A 20,591-nucleotide genomic window follows, 5' to 3' on the forward strand; every position below is an offset into this window, starting at 1 on the left:
CACTCCACGCCTGAAACAGCTGTCATCCAACATGGGTTTGACTGTCTGTTACTAAATCTGCCCATGGGTGAGGAGGCTGAATGAAGGAATGTAACCACTTCATAAAAACCCTTAAGTGCTGTTCGAATAAAACGAAAAAGAAAAGTTGTATCTTATTTTATAGAATCAGTAGTTGAATCTCTGCTGAGGCACACACACTTTTCAAGAAGACAAACTTATTTAGCAATGTATATGTGGAAAGGAAAGAGGTTTATGTGAGGAAAAGAACTTCAAGGTCAAAGGCACAGACAAACAAATAGTGTGAGTAACTACTTCTCTGCTGGTTTTACATTTGATATTTATTGAAACAAAGAAGAGCATTGAGCCAATTTGTAAAAAGTAACAAAATATCAACTATAACAACAAATTCATGGAGAAGCTTATAAATATACATAGCTGGATTGGTAGAGTTTTTCTATTGAGAATCATCACAGGGATAGTGAGCAGTTAACTGAGTGGTTTTGGAAAAATTTGTGGCAATGATAAAAATCTGAACATCTGTGATATATATATGTGTGTAACAGTAAAGCTGAACATGAGTGAGGACAAAAAAAAGAATGTGTTTTTGAAACAATAAGGTGCTTTTCCCTTTACAAAAAAGAAAAATCAGTGAAGAGCCGCATTAGTGAAAACGAAATTTTAAAAAGTGACTCCAAAACCTTGGGAATGTCCGACTAAATACTCATCTCTGATGGAGATGCTTTTTCTGTTTTAAGCTTAAAGGAGGATCTGGTTAAAGAAAATAAATACAGTTTACTGATTGGTTGGATAGACATACTATATACACAGAGCATGGAATATTTCACCACTGTAACCACAACATTGCCCATATATATTCAAACCATGTTAAGTATTGTAGAATAATGTTAAATGGATAATCTGAATTAATATGGAAAAGAATGTAGGCTATAATATTGATATATTTGCTGATGCACTGTAGTAAAAAATAACAAAAACAAACAAAAAAAAAAACAGCTGAACAGACACGTACAGACAGGTTTAAGCCTCTGTATCAAAGTGCATAATGGTGGAGGGCTTGCTGCAGCACCTGGGGAACACTAAGGCTTCTGGGACAGCTTAATAAATGGCCCAATCCCCAAAACAGCCCTCTTATTGTCGCCACTGTACTCCAAGGACTCGAACGAACCAACAGTGTTCCTGACTCTACATGTGATGAGAGGGGACAAGCAGACTTTTGGTGAGGATGTGAAGGGTGGTTTGGGACGTGGCCCATGAAAACACATCCATACACTCGAGCACACAGGCGTTCTCCTCTCAACACAGTCAGTCTCAAACAACAAATCAGGACCTTTTAGTCAACTACGCCACAAATATCAAACTCTATACTCTTGTTAGGAAATGAGAAGCACAGTCCAATTTCGCAATCAGTGTGACCCATCTGACAAGAAAAGGGGTGTTTTTTTTGAAAAAAAGAAAAAAAAAGAAAAAAGAAATGGTGCAGGTGGGATGGGGGAGGATTTCCAGCCATTATCAGGCACTTGAAGGGGTTAAAATTGGCTGGTGATGTCTGGGCCAAAATAAAACATAACAATCTCAAAATAAATATTTCACGATACTCTCAGTTTCTGAAGACATAAGATTTTTTTTTTTTTTTGAAAAAAGAGTCAGTCTTTTTGCAATGGCATAACTGTTTAACTCTATAAATATAATTTATATAGTTTCTTTCTTCCATTCTCTCACTGTGTTCAACTCCTTTGCTCCTCTGCTCATGAATACACACAGATGTACGCCCATCGTCTGCAAGCGAACACACGCAGGCAACGCTCCTCTTCTCACTTGCAGACGAATTGGTCTACGATTTTGGTGCAGCGCTTGCACTTGACGTAGCAGCACCAGTGGAACTTGCAGTGGCAGCGCTCCACTATCTGGGCCTTGTACTGGTCGTAACCGCGGCCGCAGCACATCAGCTCGCACCCATCCATGCCCTCTGACGTCTTGTTGCAAAGGCGCCCCACTGTGCCCAGGGAGCCCGTGCTCTGGTTCTTCAGGCAGTAGTCTGGACTGGACTCGATGTACACCAGGTCGTGGCTCGTGGGAGCGTTGAACTTGCTGTTCATTTGCACCAGCTTTCCACGCGAGTTGAGCTTCATGGCGGCAGCGCTGTCGTACTTCTCCTTCAGTGCGTCACCCACCTTGCGGAAGTCGGCCAGCTGCAGCCAGCAGGTCTTCAGGCTGCAGGAGCCTGATACCCCGTGGCACTTGCAGGACACGTGGGCAAGGTCCGACACCGTCTGAGAGCGGGAGAGAAGGGGGAGAGAAAAAGGGAAAAGAAATATTCGGATTAAAACAGATGATTCTTATGTGGCAAAGTACAGGAAAAAAAAAAAAAACAAGTGACACATGCTTCATATTTCTAATTTGTCCTGTCTGCATAAATATTTGCACAATATTCGGCTCATGATCTCATAGAGCATTACTTTGCAATACAGGGCCGAATGATCCTGACCATGTCTCCAATGGTGCACTGAATAAAATGTTGTCCACTCATTTGTCCTACTTGAAAGAAAACAGCCTGGCAAAAGATATCTGGTATTACGTTTCCTTTGAGGTGGTTTCAAGATGTTTGGAAAGGAAAAGAAATCCCAGAGCTGCCTCCAATGACTCCATCTCCCCACAGATCAAAGCCTCAGGAGGGGAGAGCAGACAGAGCTGTTACACAGATGATCAGCGGAGACCTATCTGATTGACCTGGATTGTCTCACTTCCAAACTCTTCTTGCTCTTTCTAATCACTGGTTGGTCTCACTTTCAGGCTTGCAGTGTATATCTTTCTGGTTGCTTCATATCTGATGACACATAAACAAACTTTTGTGAGCGTGTGTTTGTGCGTGCAAACCCCAGTCTCTTACCCTCCTTCCTGCCTCGTTGTTGTGGAGATTCATCAACAGCCGCGCGTTCTCATACGACGTTTTGGGGTAGCTCTTCTCCCTCTCGCGTGCATCCACAAACTCCTTGGAGAACCTGTAGCCGTAGTTGAGGTTGTCTCCGCAGCCGCCCCACAGCCAGTCTCGTGGCAGATCTTTGGGCCGAGCCGCACGGCTGCACCCACAGCTGGAGAGCTCCCCCTCTCTGCAGGCACGGCTCACCGCATTCACCACCCCTGCTGCGCTGATGGCATACGTGAACGCCGTCTCTCGGCTGCCTGCGGACACACAGAACAGGAACGTCATGTCACACTTGACCCAAGAAGAGACAGAGTAAATGAGAAATATAAAAAAGAAAAAAAATGAAATTTTATCTTTTGGCAAATCCATCCACTGCTTCCATTTCTGTATCTTAAGCATGTGTGGTTATTTTATATACTGAGTGTGTCTCACTGTCATTTTGCTTTAAGAATCTGCACAGTGTTATGAGATGTGATGTCATATGACAGCATTCACCATACACTTAAGATTACAGAGCACTTCAGCCAAGTGCTGGAGGCTCCTCATCACCAACATTTTGAACAGTGGAATCTGGTTTGCTGTTATTGGGCTTCAGCCAGAGAGAAGACAGCGCCCTCCAGTGACAGAGCTCCTTCCTAACAAGCAGCCATCATTTCACCCAAATTAAAAGTGACAACAACTCTTTTACTTTATCTGTCATGACTGAGAGTTTCTGGAGCCACTGCTCATTAACTCCCGCTGTTTTTACCCTCAACATTTCCTCCACAGAGACAAGAGGTCGGGAAATTTAAAAAGAAACCTTAAAGAAAAATAACGCGCGCACAAAAATACACATAAGCAGATTTTTCTGCCACCAAATGCTCTATCCATTACTACCACCACTGAACAAAACCACAGTCTACAAGAGAAAATCAAGATGAGGAGATAAAGAAGAAACAAAAGAAGAAATAGCCGACATTACTACGAGGCTTCGTGTTAACGCTGAAGACAGGGGTTGCTACAAAATAAAAATGCACAGCTCGTATACCTGCTGGGCTAAACCTTTAGAGAGCGTGCTATAATGACAATAACAGATGGACAGAGAATGGGAGATGAGGGGGGAGAAAGAAAAGACGACTGAAGAGATAAGTTCAGAAAAAGACATTGAAGGGGAAAAAAAGTAAGCAAAATGGAAAAGGAAACACATGCACGCACTTAATATCACAAAAGGCTGAAAAAGACAATGACGGAAAAGAGAAAAGATGAATAAAGAAACCTATTGGAAAGTCTGAAAGAAGTCCAGGTGGGAAACTCTGGCAGGAGGCGATCAGAGAGAAAAGGGAGTGGGGGGGGGTTATTTATTAGTCTAGTACAACTTTTAAACCAGCCTGAGGATATTGGCCTAATAGTGGACCTGTAGACAGTCAAACTGTTGTCTCCCACACTGCAGCCTCCCTTCTCCTGTACCCCACCCTGCAGCTAGCCAAACCAGGCAGGGGAGAGGGTCTGAACCCAACCACGCCAGCACCCCCTGGAGCTCAGCTTTAAATCACCAGCAGTGTCCTAAGCCAGCAGACAGACAGTGAGACGGGTGTTCGGATAGACAGACATACAGCACGGGGGAGGACATGTTTACTTGGCCCAGAGTGGTCTGAGATAGAAGCAATGATGGGGAGGGAGAGGGAGGAAGAAGAGGAACTGGGAAATGGCTGCTGATGAGGTTTCTATGAAGACTGATCTGTGGGGAGGGAGTCGGCAACGCCAGAGACACAGACGCGAAGAATCGCCAAGAAGAGTGTAAAAACACAGACCCAATCACATGTGGGTCAACTATGTCATGTAGGGTATATTCACAACAACGGCATGTTAAATGGTTGGTTCGCCTGAAAAAAAAAAACAAACAAAAAAAAAACATTAGCGCTTACCGCAAGTGGTAACTATCACTGCGGATAGTTTGCCAAGGTTGTGAGATATCCATCTCTGAGATTTCTGCAACTACCCCAGTATAAAGCAACTGAATGAAATTTTGATTTTAGTTTTACATTCACCAGCAGCCTCTCTTTCCAAAAATAATGTCCTGGTTACTTGGGATCATCCACAGATGATGGTGTAATCATTACTTTCTACCAAAAAAAAAAAAAAAAAAATTGTCACCATGAAAACTGTTTACAGCATGTTTGGTGGATTACCCAGAGCAATGGGAACATTATTTCTGGAAAGACAAGCTGCTGCTGAGTGCATTAACTGTTATTTTTAAAGCTGTGAGCACCGCAATCGAAATTCCATTCACCATTTCTTCCATTAATTGCACTGGGTTGAGAGCAGAAATCTTGGGCATGGATATCTCATAATCTGGACAAATGAAAAAGCTAAACTTTCAACGTGCAATATGAGTAAGAATTTTTTTTTTTTTTTTTTCAGGAATTTGGGTGAACTGCCCCTTTAAAGAGTAGCAAAACGAAGAAAATGCACAGCTTTCTGCCTGAGTTACTGAAAATTCATTTGAAAGAATCCCAAAATGTGAGCTCTACGAGTGCTAACTACTAAAACATGGGATCTGTTCCGAACCTGCTGCTATGATCCCAACTCTGACCTTGTATAGATTCATTGTAATTCAGCTGGAGAGTTATGATCAATAAATGGTAAACCACCTTCACATTAGCCCCCGAGGTGAAGGCAAACATCCAAAGAAAACTAAAACAAACCATGTTAAATGATAGCATCCAGTAGTGGGAATCACTTTTAAGAGTGGATTGTAAAGTTCTTGAATTTTCTATAAGAGATCTGAGCACATTGTATGAACATGGACACGCACACACACAAACGTACAGTGTAATCTCTGACAAGGTGATATATTGGCGCATACACTCACTGCACTCCTATTACTTGTAAATACAGGCCAGCTACAGTCCAAATCCAGAGTGTGCGCCTGTGTGTGTGTGTATGTGTGTGTGTGTGTGTGTGTGTCTGTGTGTGTGTGTGTGTCTGTGTGTGTGTGTGTGTGTGTGTGTGTGTGTGTGTGTAAGAGTGTGTGCGTGTGTATGTTAGGTTGTCTCCCATTCATCAGGGGAAAAGCCGATTCTCTGCCTCCCTCCTGCTCCATGTCGGGAGCTGGTTTAGCAGGCCAAAGCCACATGTGATTTATCCAGCAACCTCACCCACCAACTATTCCCTCCACACAGCTGCTGAGAATCAGCAGCCCCATACATTTCATACACACACTTCCACAAACACACACAAAAGAGGGTCAGTGAGTCACAGAGTGGAAGAATGAAGAAAGGCAAGACAGAATGTACGGATACTAAATAACATTAGTGAAGATGTACTGCGAACATGTGCATGTGTTGGTATTTGTTAATCTCCTTTGTGTTTATGCATATGTTTCTGAGAATATAAGCCATTATCTTTGCTTATTTACCTATTTGCATGACCCGTCCAAAAACAGAAGAGTTGTCCACTGTGCTGCAGTTCCAGCGCCGCTGTCTGAACTGGTACTGGCACTCTCTGATGCCTGTCTTGGCACCTTCACCGATGTACTGCATGTGGTCCTGGTAGAGCTGGCACAGCTTCTTCTGGCCCTGCGACAGCCCCACCAGCTGGCTGCACAGAGGCTGGGCACCGATGATGTAGGCCTCCGGGATCAGTAAAGGATTCATGGCCAGAGACCTGGATGAGAGGGGCGCATAATGCAGTTGTTTTGACTCATGTGTCATTATAACAAATGTGTGCAAAGTTTTCAGGTTTTCACAATCAACAGCTGATTTCACTTGATTGGTTGAAGCTGTGTTCGTTATTGAAATGAGGCGCAGTTAGTTTCTGGACGGAGTGAGACCCTGCACGCTCTAAGCTGTTTTACTGACACTAGACTGAAAATGTGCCATTCAGGGACAAGAGCATAAAGTAAATGGAAACATAAACAAGGGAGTCGGGAAGAGAAAAAGTGAAATTTGGAAAATTTGAAGTTAAGAAAAAAAGGGTAACATAAAAATTCATGAAGAAATAGAAAAAGCAAATCGGTCACCTTAAAGCATTGGTTTCCAACCTCCTTTTCACTTGTAGCAGTTTAAAGTCAAGCAATACCTACTCATGAACCTCTGTCACAGGCTGAATACTGCTGTGATATGCCCCGTCTAAGATTGTTTCACTTGAATCATATTCAGTTGAGACCTTAGGAGGCAAAACTATACCAGTATTTTACAAAACAAAGATGTAAGAAAACTCATAAAACATAAACATAGCTTTGCGTGCCTGAACTGTGATTTTTTTTTTTCTTCTTTCTTAACTTGTTTAAGAGCTCGCAAACCCTTCAGATTTATCTTGTGACCCCACAGTGTTCACCCGGGTCCCAACTTTAGGCTGGAAACCACTGTCTTGGAGGGTAATATTTAGCTGACTAAGCACTCACTATACCTACTAGAAAGCGACAATACTTTTTGACTTTTTTGCTGAATTGTTTGTCATAATTCATGTTTCCTCAAACCAAGTCAAGGCACTGAGCAGACAGCTCTTAGCTATGAATGCCGGCGACCCTTTTGTGGTAAAATCGAATCATTTCATCTACCGCCGCATTCGGTTCTGTTTGAGAGGAAGAAAGGGAAATAAAAATGAATTAAAGGGAAAAGAGAGAGGGACAAACACAGTTGAAACAGAGAGAGAGAGAGAAACACTAGTATGAGCATCTGGTTCCAGGCCACAGGACAATTAGAGCAGCCCATCCCAGAGCCCCAAGAGAGAGACAATTAGCCCCCAGTGTAACCTGATCGACTGGGGAAACTCAGCAGCGAGGGAACGCAGACTGAAAACACACACAACATATACACAGACATACAGACATAAGCACACGGAAGACAAGAAAAAAAAAAAAAAAAAAAAATTCAACATACACACTGTTAATGCGCTCGGTCTCACACACACCCTCTGCTCTGACACTCTAAATCATTCACACCTGTGTGTCCTCTCAAAGAGGAAACCAAAAGACACACAGTTTGCGCTCCAAACTGGGCTTTCCAAAAGCTCTGTGGTAATGTGCGAGTCCTCAGCTGGGTCCGTAATCCAACTCATTATATGAACTTTAATGTAGCCGCCCACTGAGCTGAGCCCATTAAAAATATGTTTATCTGTATAAATCCTCTTCAAATTAATTGTTTAAATTGTTATTTTCATATAATTGCTCTATCACCACATGATGTCACCGCTCGCTTTGATCTGCTCATTTGAAGTAAATAAAAATCTTACACAGGAAGTATGGGTTTACTGTAAATGCTTCATGTTCTTCTACAAGCACTCAAGTGGGGATACACAATTATGCACAAGTGTACAACTAAATAAAAACGCAGAAACAACCACAGGATGTGAGGAGTTTCTATGGTGACTGGTAAACAGCATTTTCCCATATCAGAAGTACTATGTGTGTTTAAGTGCAGCATGCTCAAATATATACTGTTCTCCTAAAGGCAGCAGGGCATGTGTGTGTGTGTGTGTGTGTGTGTGTGTGTGTACCAGACACAAAACACATATGTGCAGTCCCACACGGTGTTCGTGTTTGCACATATTTGGACGCCGACTCATAAACCACAGCATTCTATGTTTTCTATAATATTCATAATTTTGGTTTGGCAATATGTGAAGAAAGAAAATAAGGGAGAAAAAAGGTCTTCCTGAAAAGCTAATGTGCCACAGTCAGCATGTTGTATTACTTCATATGTGGTGCAACTGAAGCTGAGGAGGATTACTTATCAAACACGCACACACACAACCCTGAAATTGACTCTGAAACTGAGTAAAAGATAAACACTAATAAGATTTTTTTTCCAAAATCAATATCAATCTAAATTTTTGGCCTTTCTCTGAGCTTTTTGTCCACTGCTGCTCCATTTACAAATGTGACTCATGTACGAGTGAAAAAGAGAAGAAAATGCATTTTGAACGCTGACAATCTCCACTCGCCACATGACAAAAACACACTGTGCACAAAACAAGACACACACACACCGGCACACACAGAAAATACTGTACATATGGAGAGAAAATTAATGCATACCACCACGAGTTGGCCTCCACCACCACCTGCATGAGGAGTGTGAGGAGTGTGAGGGCAAAGACACAGTGTCTGGAGTCCAACAAGCTGCCAAAGGGCCAGCAAACCGGCCGACACACACAGCCCAGCCCCAGGTTCATACTGCCGCTGATCTGTGGGAGGACAGACAGAGAACAGGATGCATGTCAGTCTGTCTGTGTGGATGTTTGTCTCTCACACACAGTTTATTGAGTAGAACACAGAAAAAGACAGAGACAGATATACATTATGTTAAAATGTATCATGGGAATACAGGAAAAATTCTTTCAGCTACATGCCTATATATATATAAATATATATATATATATATATATAAACCCCCCCCCCCTTTTACAGGCAAAGAGTGTTGCACATGTATGTGTGGTGTGTGTGTGTGTGTGATGAGTGCCCTGAGGCTATCAGTGCTTGCAGAGCAGTCATTTGGCAGCAGGTCTGAGTGTGAATCACATATGACTGATAGACGTACAGCCGGAGAAGGCACAATGACCATGAAACCCCAACTACACATATTCCTGACTGACTGTTCACTTTACTCAGAGAGAGAGAGAGAGAGAGAGAGAGACAAAGACAAGACATAGAGACTTATAATCAGACAGTGTGTGTGTGTGTGTATACCTTATTTTAAATACATTTTAGGCTTCACATTTACTGTTGAAATAAGTAAAACTAAATCTTAATTTTAACCAACAGTTATGATTTCACTTTTAATGCAAATATGGTTCACTTAAAACAACAAAAACAATCATTTTGTTTATGTTTTCCATATTGTTCCATTTTCAACCAATAGCAGACCTGATTGTATTGACTCCTGTTGACAAGATTTTATTTAGTTAATTTCTTTCTGTAAATAAGAAACATGTCTGTGAAATAAAATTGTCATACAAATTTGTAAAATTTGTTTTCATTATATTTAATTTAAAATATTCTAATGCGAGTTAGCAGGAATACATGACGCGGAAATTGAAAAGAAGACGTGTTTGATTTTTTTGATTTTTGATTTTTAGTTTTCTTTACGGGAACTATGGTGTGTCTGGCTATTAAATATGTAATCTGACAAATCATTGTCATGCCGGTGCATAATTATATTGTAATTAATTTTAATTTATTAATTGAACGTGGATCGGTCTGTAAGGAGCCACGTCAGCGGAGGATGGTGTATCGCCTGGTTTTACTGTGCAGCCAAACGAAAACTACACAAGGAATTTAAAGGGAAAAAAAGTTAATTCTGTGCAGACAACTGTGTGGCTCTGGTGATATAGTTTGGCTGCAGTGCAGGCAGAAAATGAGTTAAAATAATTACCCCTAAATTTGCGAGTTCAACCGATGTGCCAGCCTTCCAGTTGGGCCGTGTGTGAATTTTGGGTCTGAGAGCAGCTCTAATTTGTCATGCTGCGTTATTTTCCAGGGTTGAGTCGTGGAGACCTGGGCCTGCCTAATACTCATTAAAGACAAGGCCAAGTTCACCATCACTCACCCAGCGCCCCCGCGCGCGCGGACACACACACGCATGCGCGCGCGCGCGCACACACACACACAGACACACACACACACACACACACACACAAACGAGCATGTGCTTTCAGTTTGTGTGCTGCCTCAGTAACAGTTGGTGATGTTATGTTCTTTGCAGTTCATCCACATAACTTGAAGCAATAATCCGCAGAGGGTGGCGGTTTTACACTGATCACAGTTCATTTGAGTTGTTCCGCCCACCAGGAAGCATATTTTAATTTATGGATAATTCAGATCTACAATTAAATATTATTTTTGCGCCATATTGGACACTATTTCAACAGCGGTGGTGCCCAGCAACACAGATTTGATTCTGCTCATTCATATTCAAACTGACTGTCAGGATGCCACAGGTGCGTGCAGTTACCTAACACGTCCCAACTGAGTCTCAGCCAATCAGAGAGGAGAACAGTTCGATTCGTCTGAAGACAAAGAAGAGAGGAGTCTGTTATTTATGAATTCGTACTTTTTAATAGGGTTTTATTCGTTTCAGTGGCTGCAGCTATTCAACACTGCGCAGAACTTCGTCAGTATCATTTTCGTAAACTTAAAAACACACTCCTGTTTTCGGCATCGCCAGTGAAAGCTGCGTAAATCCTGCGCTCCGTGACCCCTGGAAACGATTTGACCCGAGTGAAGTATTCATATGACTGAACCGGATGACTGATGACTACCCTGCAGATTTCTGTCGGTGAAAGTGGCATCAAATTGAACAATTTACAGGAAGGGAACAATTAGAAAAACCGTCGTCAAAATGATAAAATTTCGGGCAGCGGATCATTTAGGAGGTTATTCCGAAGAACTAAATCACTCAAGTTTAAAACTGTAAGAGTTAGTGAAAATAAGATGCCTACCGGTTCTTGAAAATGAGAAAAGTGTTTGGAATTATTTCACCTTTTAGTCAGATTTGGGCCTATATGTTTTATTTTTATTTATTTTTTCTTAGACCTTTGGCCAAAATATCCAACATATTATTACAATAAAATAGAACAATAATTTTAGCAACAAATTATAGAAATGTGAAGGGGAAAGCATTAGGGTGCGTTGAGTGTCAAATTCTGGAAACTTTTAATGAACAACTGGTCTTATTTAAGATATAATATTTGCAGTATGCATCTCTAATCCCTTTGATAATGTATATGCTAACAATGAATTTGTAGTTTTTTGAGGGTATGGGTGTGTGGGTCCTGGGCAAAAAACAAAATAGACCAACATTTAATCCGTAGAGCAATTCAAGAAAAAAAAATTGAACTTTCCTAAACTGCATAGCACCATAATTTACTGACAAATGGAGGACATTTAATCCGCATTTAATAAAGCACACTGATGAGTGTCTTTGCCTGTCTGTCCTGATGTTTAAAAAAAACCAGGAGAGGGAGCCAGGTACAAGGGTTTGAAGAGAAGCAGCACAAAGGACATTGCCTGACTTTAAATAGGTTCCGTTAACAATAGCAAAGAGAAAGCTGACTCATTTTTACATTTTACCTAATATCAAATGACGTATGGTTTTGTCTGTATTGAACTCATTCTTTGCCTTGCAGGACACTGACATATGGGTCACAGTGAACGCAATGGGAGGGGGGGGGGAGTGAGGGGAGGGGGCATGTTTCACACATCACATCTGTCAAGAACTTTTATCCAAATCCAAGAACTAGTATTACTCCAAAAAAAAAGAGGGTCTACACAAAACACACATTATCCAGAGTTTAAGTGCGGCTGCATGGGAAGCTGAGTGAACCAGAAGACCTGTAGGCTACTCACCAGGGAGCACAGCCCGTTAGAAGTTGCAGGCTAATCCACTTTCTGCAGACGATATCAAACCAATAATCCCAGTGCAGGCCAGGTGGATTTAAGATTTCCCTTTCCGCTCTGTAGTGAAGACAAGTCTCGTCGCTTTATCCGGATCTCTTGGAAAAGTGCTTCGTTTGGGGGTGAAGGAAGTGAAGTGCTAAAGCTAAGAGTTCTTCAGGTTTGGTGTTTTGGTGAACACGGACGCCCAAGAAATCAGTGAATGCGCTCCGTGCGCCAAGCAGCTTAGAGGGCTGGAAGGAGGCAGCGAGATGTATAAAATGTCCAAAGACAGTGTGAGGAAAACGGATCAGTTGCTTTAACGAGTCAGTGTGTGACTTTGCGGTAACTATTCACAAATAAAACCCCTCTACGGCAACCCAAAGTGCAGCTGGCGGAAACGTCGCATGTACTTTAGTCGATTCTCTTCTAATTGAAAGCGGCCTACTTTTATAGTCCCTGTCCGAGTGACGACTACTCCAGATTATTGCTAAAACTCTATCAAACCAAAAAACACGTCAAATGTTGTCAAGAACATTAAATCCAGCCGCTCACACGCGCTCAGGTCATAGCGCGTTTTACCTGCGGAAAGATCCACACGGCGATCCTCGCCACAAACGACATGTCAATTTACCTTCCATTCTGTGCAACAAAAAAAAAACACTTTGACAATTCCTCAGCTCCAGTTAAAAGTCTTCACATGCAAAACAGTAAAGTCGTCCGGCACGCAAAAAAAAAAGAAAACAGAAGAAAAAAATGGAGAAAAAAAAACAGATGCAACAATTAATCGGCTCCAGACAGTATGCTCCAAAAAACTTTCCGCGCGGACTATCTCCAAACAGTGCGGCTTGGCGAGCGCGCACGGTGCCAGGGGGAGGAAAAGAGCACAGCGTGTGAACAACAGCGGCTTTGCTGAGGCTCCAAGTCTGTCTTCTTCCCACACCGTATGTGTGTGTCTGTGTGTGTTGAAGTGCAGAAAAGTATTGCCGACTATCCCTCCCTCTCTCCTCTCTCTCTCTCTCTCTCTCTCACTCACCTGCTTCAGTCGCCTCCTCTCACAAACTAGCACACTGCAGCATGGATGCGCAGCGCAAAACCTTCAGATGGCGCATGCGCTTCACATTTCTCCTCCAATCCCTTTTTTCTTCTGCCAGTCACCAACTTTGAAGAAGCGAGGAATTTGAGTGTTAGGTAAAATTGTGGAGAGAGAGAGAGAGAGAAAGAGAAAGAGAGAAGGGCGGAACAGGCTGTAACAAAACAAGCGTCTCTATTACCTAAAATAAACTTATAAAGCACCCGAGGCTATTACCCTATCCATACCAGAGCAAAGTTAGGATTTTCACTGGCAGCAGATCGAGTTACCACTCAAAGTAAAATCAAGACAAGCAGGTCCATATCGTGTGCTTATACAGGCTGCTCTCATCACCTGAAGGCCTGCGAGCATAACGGTCATTACGGTAATTATTATTTTATGGTACATTATCTCAAAACACGCCGCAGGAATCCGTCGCCTAACAGTTCGATATTCTTCAAGTGAACCCGATGATGAGTGTCAAGAGGGCAAAGTGTTTAATAGTTTCACTGTAGTGTCACTGTGGACTCTCAGTCCGCGCGCGCGCGCGCGCGCACACACACACACACAGTAAAGGCACTGAAGGGTGAAAGCGGTGTTATTTTCAGTTGCGCTGGGCAGAATTTCATTTGGATTGAGGAAATGGAGATAGAATTACAGTCAGCAAAAGAGCTACAACAATTCTAATAAAAAAATAATAGAAGGGGACAGTCACCTGGATATCTGGCTGCATGCTCACATAAAGACTCCCCTCAGGTGGCAGAGGGAGGGAAGAGGTCCTCAGTCAAGTGCGCAATCAATCTGCTCAAGTTCTGCTGCAGAACTCATTTAAAAGAATTCAGTCCCTCAACCCTACATTGGCAGTATATGTGATAAAAGGTGGTTAATTTGGCTTCCAGCTTTGTGGCTTTTTATAGCACTGAAACAGGCTGAATTTACTTTTATATACACTGTGTAGTTTTAATGCAAACGTTTTAAATAGTCTAATTTGTATTAGTGTATAAAAAGAAGAAAATTGTACATAAAAACTTAATTTCAAACCCCTAAACAGAGAAAAAAGTCAAACAGAAAAATGAAAACCAAAGCCTCCAAAATGGTTTAAGATGCTTTTGTGTAAAACACCACTTTCTCTGAATGCATGTCACATTTTTTTTTTCTCAAAGCCTGCATCTCCTTCAGGATTGAAACCCTTTCCACATGACTGTGTGAATACCTGCAGCAGGCCTGAGTGTGAGATGCCAGCGAATCCGGCGTTGGGTTCTGCTCCCAGCTAATGTCGCCGTGGTGGATGCTGGGAGAGGCTGCGGCAGCATCAAAAGAGAGACGCTTTGCTTGAAAACATTGCTCTGTGCCACATTTCATGATCCCCACTCGCTCCCTCACCATGCCTCAATACCCCCCCCCCCCTCCCTCCTCCTCCATCCACCCCCTTCCTCCATCCTCCCACGTTCCCCTAGGAAGAAAACTGGGCAACATCTGGCTGAGTTTATGAGAGAGGGAGGGAGAGAGAGAGAGAGAGAGGGAGAGAGAGAGAGAGAGAGAGACAGAGAGAGAGAGAGAGAGAGAGAATTGGTAGACCATGAAAACTGGGAAGAATTCTTTCTTGGGCAGTGCAAGAGTCTATTGTTGTAGTTGCCATTAGTGGCGGTGAAACTTTAATCTTGTGAAAATACCCATTGTTGCACTCAAATTTACCAATAACACTGACAATGTCAATGTTCACATTATTGTCTTTCTGATAAAACACATGTTGTAGTTCTTGTGAAAACAACTTTTATTCAAACAACAGAGACAAGCTGACCACTGCAAAACACTGTGGAACAAGTCAGGGCGAATACTGTTCCCCCCCAAACTTTCACAGTCATCACAATCATGAGAGCAGCACAAAACCACACACACAGACACACAGACACACAGACACACAGACACACACACACACACACACACACACACACACACACACACTGTACAAAAACTGTACATATTAGGTAAGGGCCAAATGGAAACACTGTTAAGCTGTTGAATCAAAACACAACAATACTGTACATAATCGTCACCTCAGATCCACCTCCAGTACAGTGAAAAAAAAGTAATAACACAGTGCTTTCAAATGCAAGTCACTTCATTATAAACAGATGAGCCACTCAGATTCACAGGATCAATAAACAGACAACAAAATAATACATCACTCATCAGTGCAGTAAGTCACACACAGCTGTTACAACTTCAAAAAAAAAAGAAGAAGAAGAAGAGTGGCACTCAAAACTGTTTCGGATGTAGAAAAGCAAACAGAACATGATATCGGTTCATTAAACAAACGCACAGCAGGCTAAAAGAACACAAGGAGAAATGTATAAACACACTGTTCTTACAGTAATCTGGCTGATTTCAGGTCAGCTGTGTTTCCTCCCCTGTTAATTAAGGTCCTGATTTTTAGAGAAGGTGTAAGCTGATCCTCCAAACTGTTTTTTTTGTTTTTTTGTTGTTTTTTTTGTTTGTTTGTTTGTTTGTTTGTTTTTTTTTTTTTTTTTTGGGGGGGGGGCATCTTCAAGCAGAAATTAGCTTTTTCTTGTTGATCTCTCTGGAGGAAATGGGAGATAGTCAGACATATGAGTGACTAGGTGGTTAGCCCAAATGATTCAGATGATGCAGTCCCCTTTTCAGTAATTTGTTTCAGCAGACAGGGATGTCTCCTTTGGCACGGTACATCGAGAAGGTCTCTTGTGGATTGTGGATTTTGAGGTCCATGTTGTGATATTTACAAAAGTCTGATATTTAGCTGCAGAAGTAAGCACATTCATGCCATCATTAACCAGTCAGGAATTGGCATGGGTTTACGGCTAGTTCCACTGGCTCAGCCTTAGCCACACTAGTAGTCGAAAGTGGTTATTGTCGGTTGATGTGAAGCCAGAGCTCTGTAGCACCGTGGTACTGTAAAATGAATCCAGCTCCCAGTCTATTGGAAACAGCGAGGGAAATCAAGGCAGTGGACCGCTTGCCAATACCTTGAAGCTGCGCACTGATGGCTGATGCTCTGTTGGGGGACATTCACCCACAGTGGGCTGTGGGCCCTCAGTGGGCCACTGTGCATGTCAGTGAAGGTGACATTCAAATTTCTGAGCGACTGAACACTGGACTTGACCACAATACATTTAAATAGCGGGAGTGTGTATATCTGTTCATATGGCGGTCAGGTTGCTGGGGAGGTGTGGGCCAGTTGACTTGCAGTTGAAGCTCTCAAAACCTCATGGTACGTGGCTCCACAAGCAGCTGTGGAAAGAAACATTGAGAAAAAATAATCAGTATGAGAGGTCAACCACAAAGAATGAAAAACAAATGCTGAAATCCACACAGGGATATGAAGATGCATTATCTAGCCAAGGATCTTAAGTTGTTTTCAATTTCCTTGGTCATCTCCTAAAAGGTTACATCATAGAATTACACAGCCTGGTAATGGACAAAGAGAACCGAAACACTCAGGTCCAGTGTAGATATTTTGTTTTTCCTTAGCTATAGCTTGACCATTTTCTTCCTCTAACTGTCTGGAGAGTCTCCGGAGCTCCTTAAGAATGCTCTAAATGCAGTTGGCAGCAGCCCAAACATCAAGTGCTCATTAATAAAAAAAAAAAACTATCGGAATGTGTCTGTTATTCAGGCTGCACAGCAGTCAGCAACAACTCACTTCTTTCCTGAGGGTTAGGTTGTGAAAAAAAAGAAAGAAACAATGATGTATGTCTGGCACGCTGGGGGCGCCTCATTGGCTGAGCAAATAGGCCCCAAAATAACTACCAATGACTGAAGACGTTATCATCAGTCACTCAGTAGAGGGTATGGTGAAAGAACTTTAATTCTACACAGGTAAAGTTCGGGAATTTTCTGCGGCAGAAAAGGATTTGGTCTGACCCAAAAAAATCTTACGCGTAATAGGGCAACAGGTCTTTAATAGTAGCATCTTAGGTTAGAGTGTGTTGTGTGTACAGAGAAATGTCTGATTGTAAGGAATGTGTCCAGTTGTGCAGGGCTTGCTCACACTCTTCCTGTCTCACTCTGATTGGCTGCCTGGCAAAGAAGGACCATCCATTACATCCAGGAGTAAATAAACAGGCACAGCAATTAAAGTGCCATCATTTGTTATGCAACACAGGGTGTGTGTGTGTGCTCGTAAGACTGCTTGTGTGTAAATGTGACCAAATGTGTGTCTGCGCATGTACATGCTTGCGTGTGAATTTGTGTGTGTGTGCACGTTGGACGCCATTCTCAGGTTTCTTTGCCGTCGTCTGCACTTAAATTAATGATTTGGGGGCCAGAGAATCAACAAATATGGCCCCCGGCAGGGCATAATGGAGAGCACGACCTGCCTGTGGATGTGTTTGAAGACCGCTCCTCTTTCTTCTCTGTCAACACCTCACTACTGCTACACAACAGACGCATTCACTACACAAACTCACGTGTGACGCCTGTGCTCGCGCTGGTTAATGAGGAAGCTCGTGTCGCTATGTGGTCATGGATGTGTGTACGCTTATCGGCCAGTGATTATTTTACATGTCAGCATGTTGTGACAGAATGTTAAAATCATAAGGAATTTTTATGTTCCTGAGTTTTGAAGTGCTGCATTTGTGGTCGTGATTACGCTCGATTTAGAAACATGTGACAAAGCAAAGCATATTATATCAGTCAGGAAAACCAGAACCACGCTCTGGATAATTTAGCGAGCACAAATGGCTCTGACTGGCTGCTTGAAGCCCTTTCAGCTCAAAGGTCATTGTCCACAATTTTCTGCATCATCAGCTACTAAAGGCAGCAAAAAAAAGCCAGCTACATATATACAACAGTTCACAATGAGATACTTTTGTTTCTCTAAGTGTAAACTGCAGCTGGCTGAGGAAGCACTCGTCACAGATTCTGTAACTGATTCAAAGAAAAAAATTGAAACCAGTGGAATATGACTGAAAACAACTGCAATTAAACCAGCTGCTCCGACTGTTTGTGTCCAGACAATTCAGCTTTTTCCGTTGGATGTTTTACTCAGTGTTGGAATGACATGTGACATGAAAAAAGACTTGCAGATGATTCTTTAGGCAGCGATGCACACAAGGACATTTGACACAAAGTGGTAAACGCACATGGGGTGGGGGGGTGGGGGTGGGGTTGTTCCATTTATTAAACAGACAGCGGCGATGCGCAGCAGTCCGGCGGCAAGAGGACTGCATGGGTCGGAATGTGATAAATTGCACTGTAATATCCAAACCCTGACCTGAATCTTCACAGGAACGGCTACTGATAAAACTGAAACATTAACACTTGACATTCTCTCCAACAGATCAGACGCATCCCTTCCATTATCATACTGAGCCACTTCATATAAAGTAGCTTCAGTGAGAGGGGGAAAAAGCTAAAGGCACGCAGGAATTTAGAAATTTCTGACTCTCATGATTGCTTCCCTCCTTTTAAACCGAAATTTTGCTGCCACATCAGTGCATTCCTTTAAATGGCAAAAAAAAAAAAATCATTTCCTTCTGCCATCATCTCTTTCTAACTCCAATCAGCCATTCCTATCTTCTACTCCCTGTATAACCCTCATCCCCCTCCCCACTCCTCCACTCTGTGTTTGATGGTGGGATCAGACAGGGTGAACACTTTCTCATATTAATACTGCTTCAGCCCGGCGTCTGGAGGCAGGAAAATTATTGACTTATCAAAATGTTCAATTGCCTGCTACAGAAACAGAGGTCTAGGTGAAGTGAAAAACCATTTACCATTTACCCCAGTGTTAATTAAACAATGTATGTTGTTTTTAAGGCCAGTATTGCGTATCTACATACACAACGTGCCTTGTCGAAGTCCTGGTAAGTGAACAGGTGATCCAAAACTGTAAGGTGCTTATTTTAGTTAGACTACCTGTATTTTTTTCAAAACCTACTCGTCTGTCTCCCCGTCCATCTGTCTGTCTTTGTCCTGAAGTTTGCATATCAAGCCTGAGAGTGTGGATGTGAGCGGCTGAAATCCCTTCTTGTGTTAAAGTGCCACTAATGTAAACTGCCTGTTAAATGGATCCTTGCAGAGTTTTGGGATCACCAATGTTGCCGCTCTTTTGCTTGGAATTACCCTGTAGTTGGTGTTCTTTCACTCCTACAGAAAAAAGAGAAACACACCAAATTCAATTACCAGTACAGAGATTCACCCTGACAGCTAACGGCTGAGCTGACTTTCTCACTGTTGCGTTTAAATAGCCGTACATATTCCTTTGTGCTGAGATGCTTTGTGAATGCAGGCCTGGCATGTGACAGAAAATATCATGTTTCATGAACGGACGGTCTATTTAACCTCGGAAAAGAAGGTCAGGAGAGAAGCAGTTTTGACAAAATGCCTCGCAATGAAAACAAAGACAAAACAAATCACCGCTCTTATCATATGTCTGATTTATTGAACGCAGAGCCTATGGTGTAATGGTGACTCAACATGTGCACAGTGGTGGTTGAAATATCACACAGCATCTCCATTGCGAGGAAACAAATGTTATAAAAAGCACTTAAAAGTTTGGTCCAGTTCCAATTCACTGATCTGAAGTCACACATTCCCATGGACCAAAAACTCACATTACATTAGATGGGTAAAAACATGTGGATGGCACACATTCCCATCCAATCATTCTGAAACCATAGCCTTTTAAAACCCTTAAAAAATATGGTCTACATCAAGCCGTCCCAGGAAGAGAGAACATCTCCTCTGCAACAATTGTTTCAAGAGCTCGCTCTTTCTTCCCTACGTTTCTCCTTTTTTCCCTCTCTTTCTTTTTTTCTGCCTGACTTTTACAACTTCCTCCTGGTTGGGGCTGCAGCTCTAACCCAAACAAAACTCCATTTTTTAGTTATTGGCCCTCATGGCATGTAATGGAGAATCAAGCTAATTATCCCTACAGCTGTTTTCACTTGCTTTTTATGTAAGCAATACCTGGCTGATCCAGAGAGCAACAGTGAGGCCCTTCTTAGCGCTCCAGGCCTCCAGGCTGGCTGGAATTAGAGAGCAAAATGCCAGGTCCCCCCCCCCCTCACTACTACCCGTGTGTACCCCTGCACCCATCTCCTAGCACACACAACCCGACCCAACCAAAAACCCACCCTGACACAACACCCCGCACACCCAAAGCCTCCATTTCCACTCCCTCATACACCTCTGAAACTCCCCCTTTGATGTGCAACAAAGCTGCTCTTCAACATCTA

The 20,591-nt window shown here is 42.5% G+C and overlaps 2 protein-coding genes across 3 annotated transcripts in view; both read right to left on the minus strand.

The window, feature by feature from the left end:
- Positions 1-246: 246 nt before the first annotated feature.
- On the minus strand, positions 247-13,330 carry LOC111219038 (protein Wnt-5a-like). Of its 2 annotated transcripts, XM_022741605.1 has the most exons (6): positions 12,273-13,330; positions 10,879-10,933; positions 8,964-9,112; positions 6,342-6,589; positions 2,909-3,201; positions 247-2,291 (listed from the first exon to the last, which is right to left on the minus strand). In XM_022741605.1, the coding sequence occupies exons 3-6, from the start codon at positions 9,098-9,100 to the stop codon at positions 1,833-1,835; spliced, it is 1,137 nt and encodes a 378-aa protein (XP_022597326.1). In that variant the 5' UTR covers positions 9,101-9,112; positions 10,879-10,933; positions 12,273-13,330; the 3' UTR covers positions 247-1,832. The 2 variants fall into 2 exon arrangements, with proteins under 2 accessions (XP_022597326.1, XP_022597325.1); XM_022741604.1 differs by lacking the exon at positions 10,879-10,933.
- Positions 13,331-15,887: 2,557 nt separating this feature from the next.
- Positions 15,888-20,591, minus strand: part of LOC111219225 (ERC protein 2-like) — a 149,602-nt gene continuing 144,898 nt past the window's right edge. Inside the window, exon 18 of the mRNA XM_022741839.1 lies at positions 15,888-16,641. The gene's annotated coding sequence lies outside the window, so the exon portion shown is untranslated. The remainder of the gene's footprint in view (positions 16,642-20,591) is intronic.

The sequence above is a fragment of the Seriola dumerili genome, unplaced genomic scaffold, assembly GCF_002260705.1.
Source record: "Seriola dumerili isolate Sdu_G_001 unplaced genomic scaffold, Sdu_1.0 BDQW01000056.1, whole genome shotgun sequence".
In the NCBI taxonomy this organism is placed as follows: domain Eukaryota; kingdom Metazoa; phylum Chordata; class Actinopteri; order Carangiformes; family Carangidae; genus Seriola; species Seriola dumerili.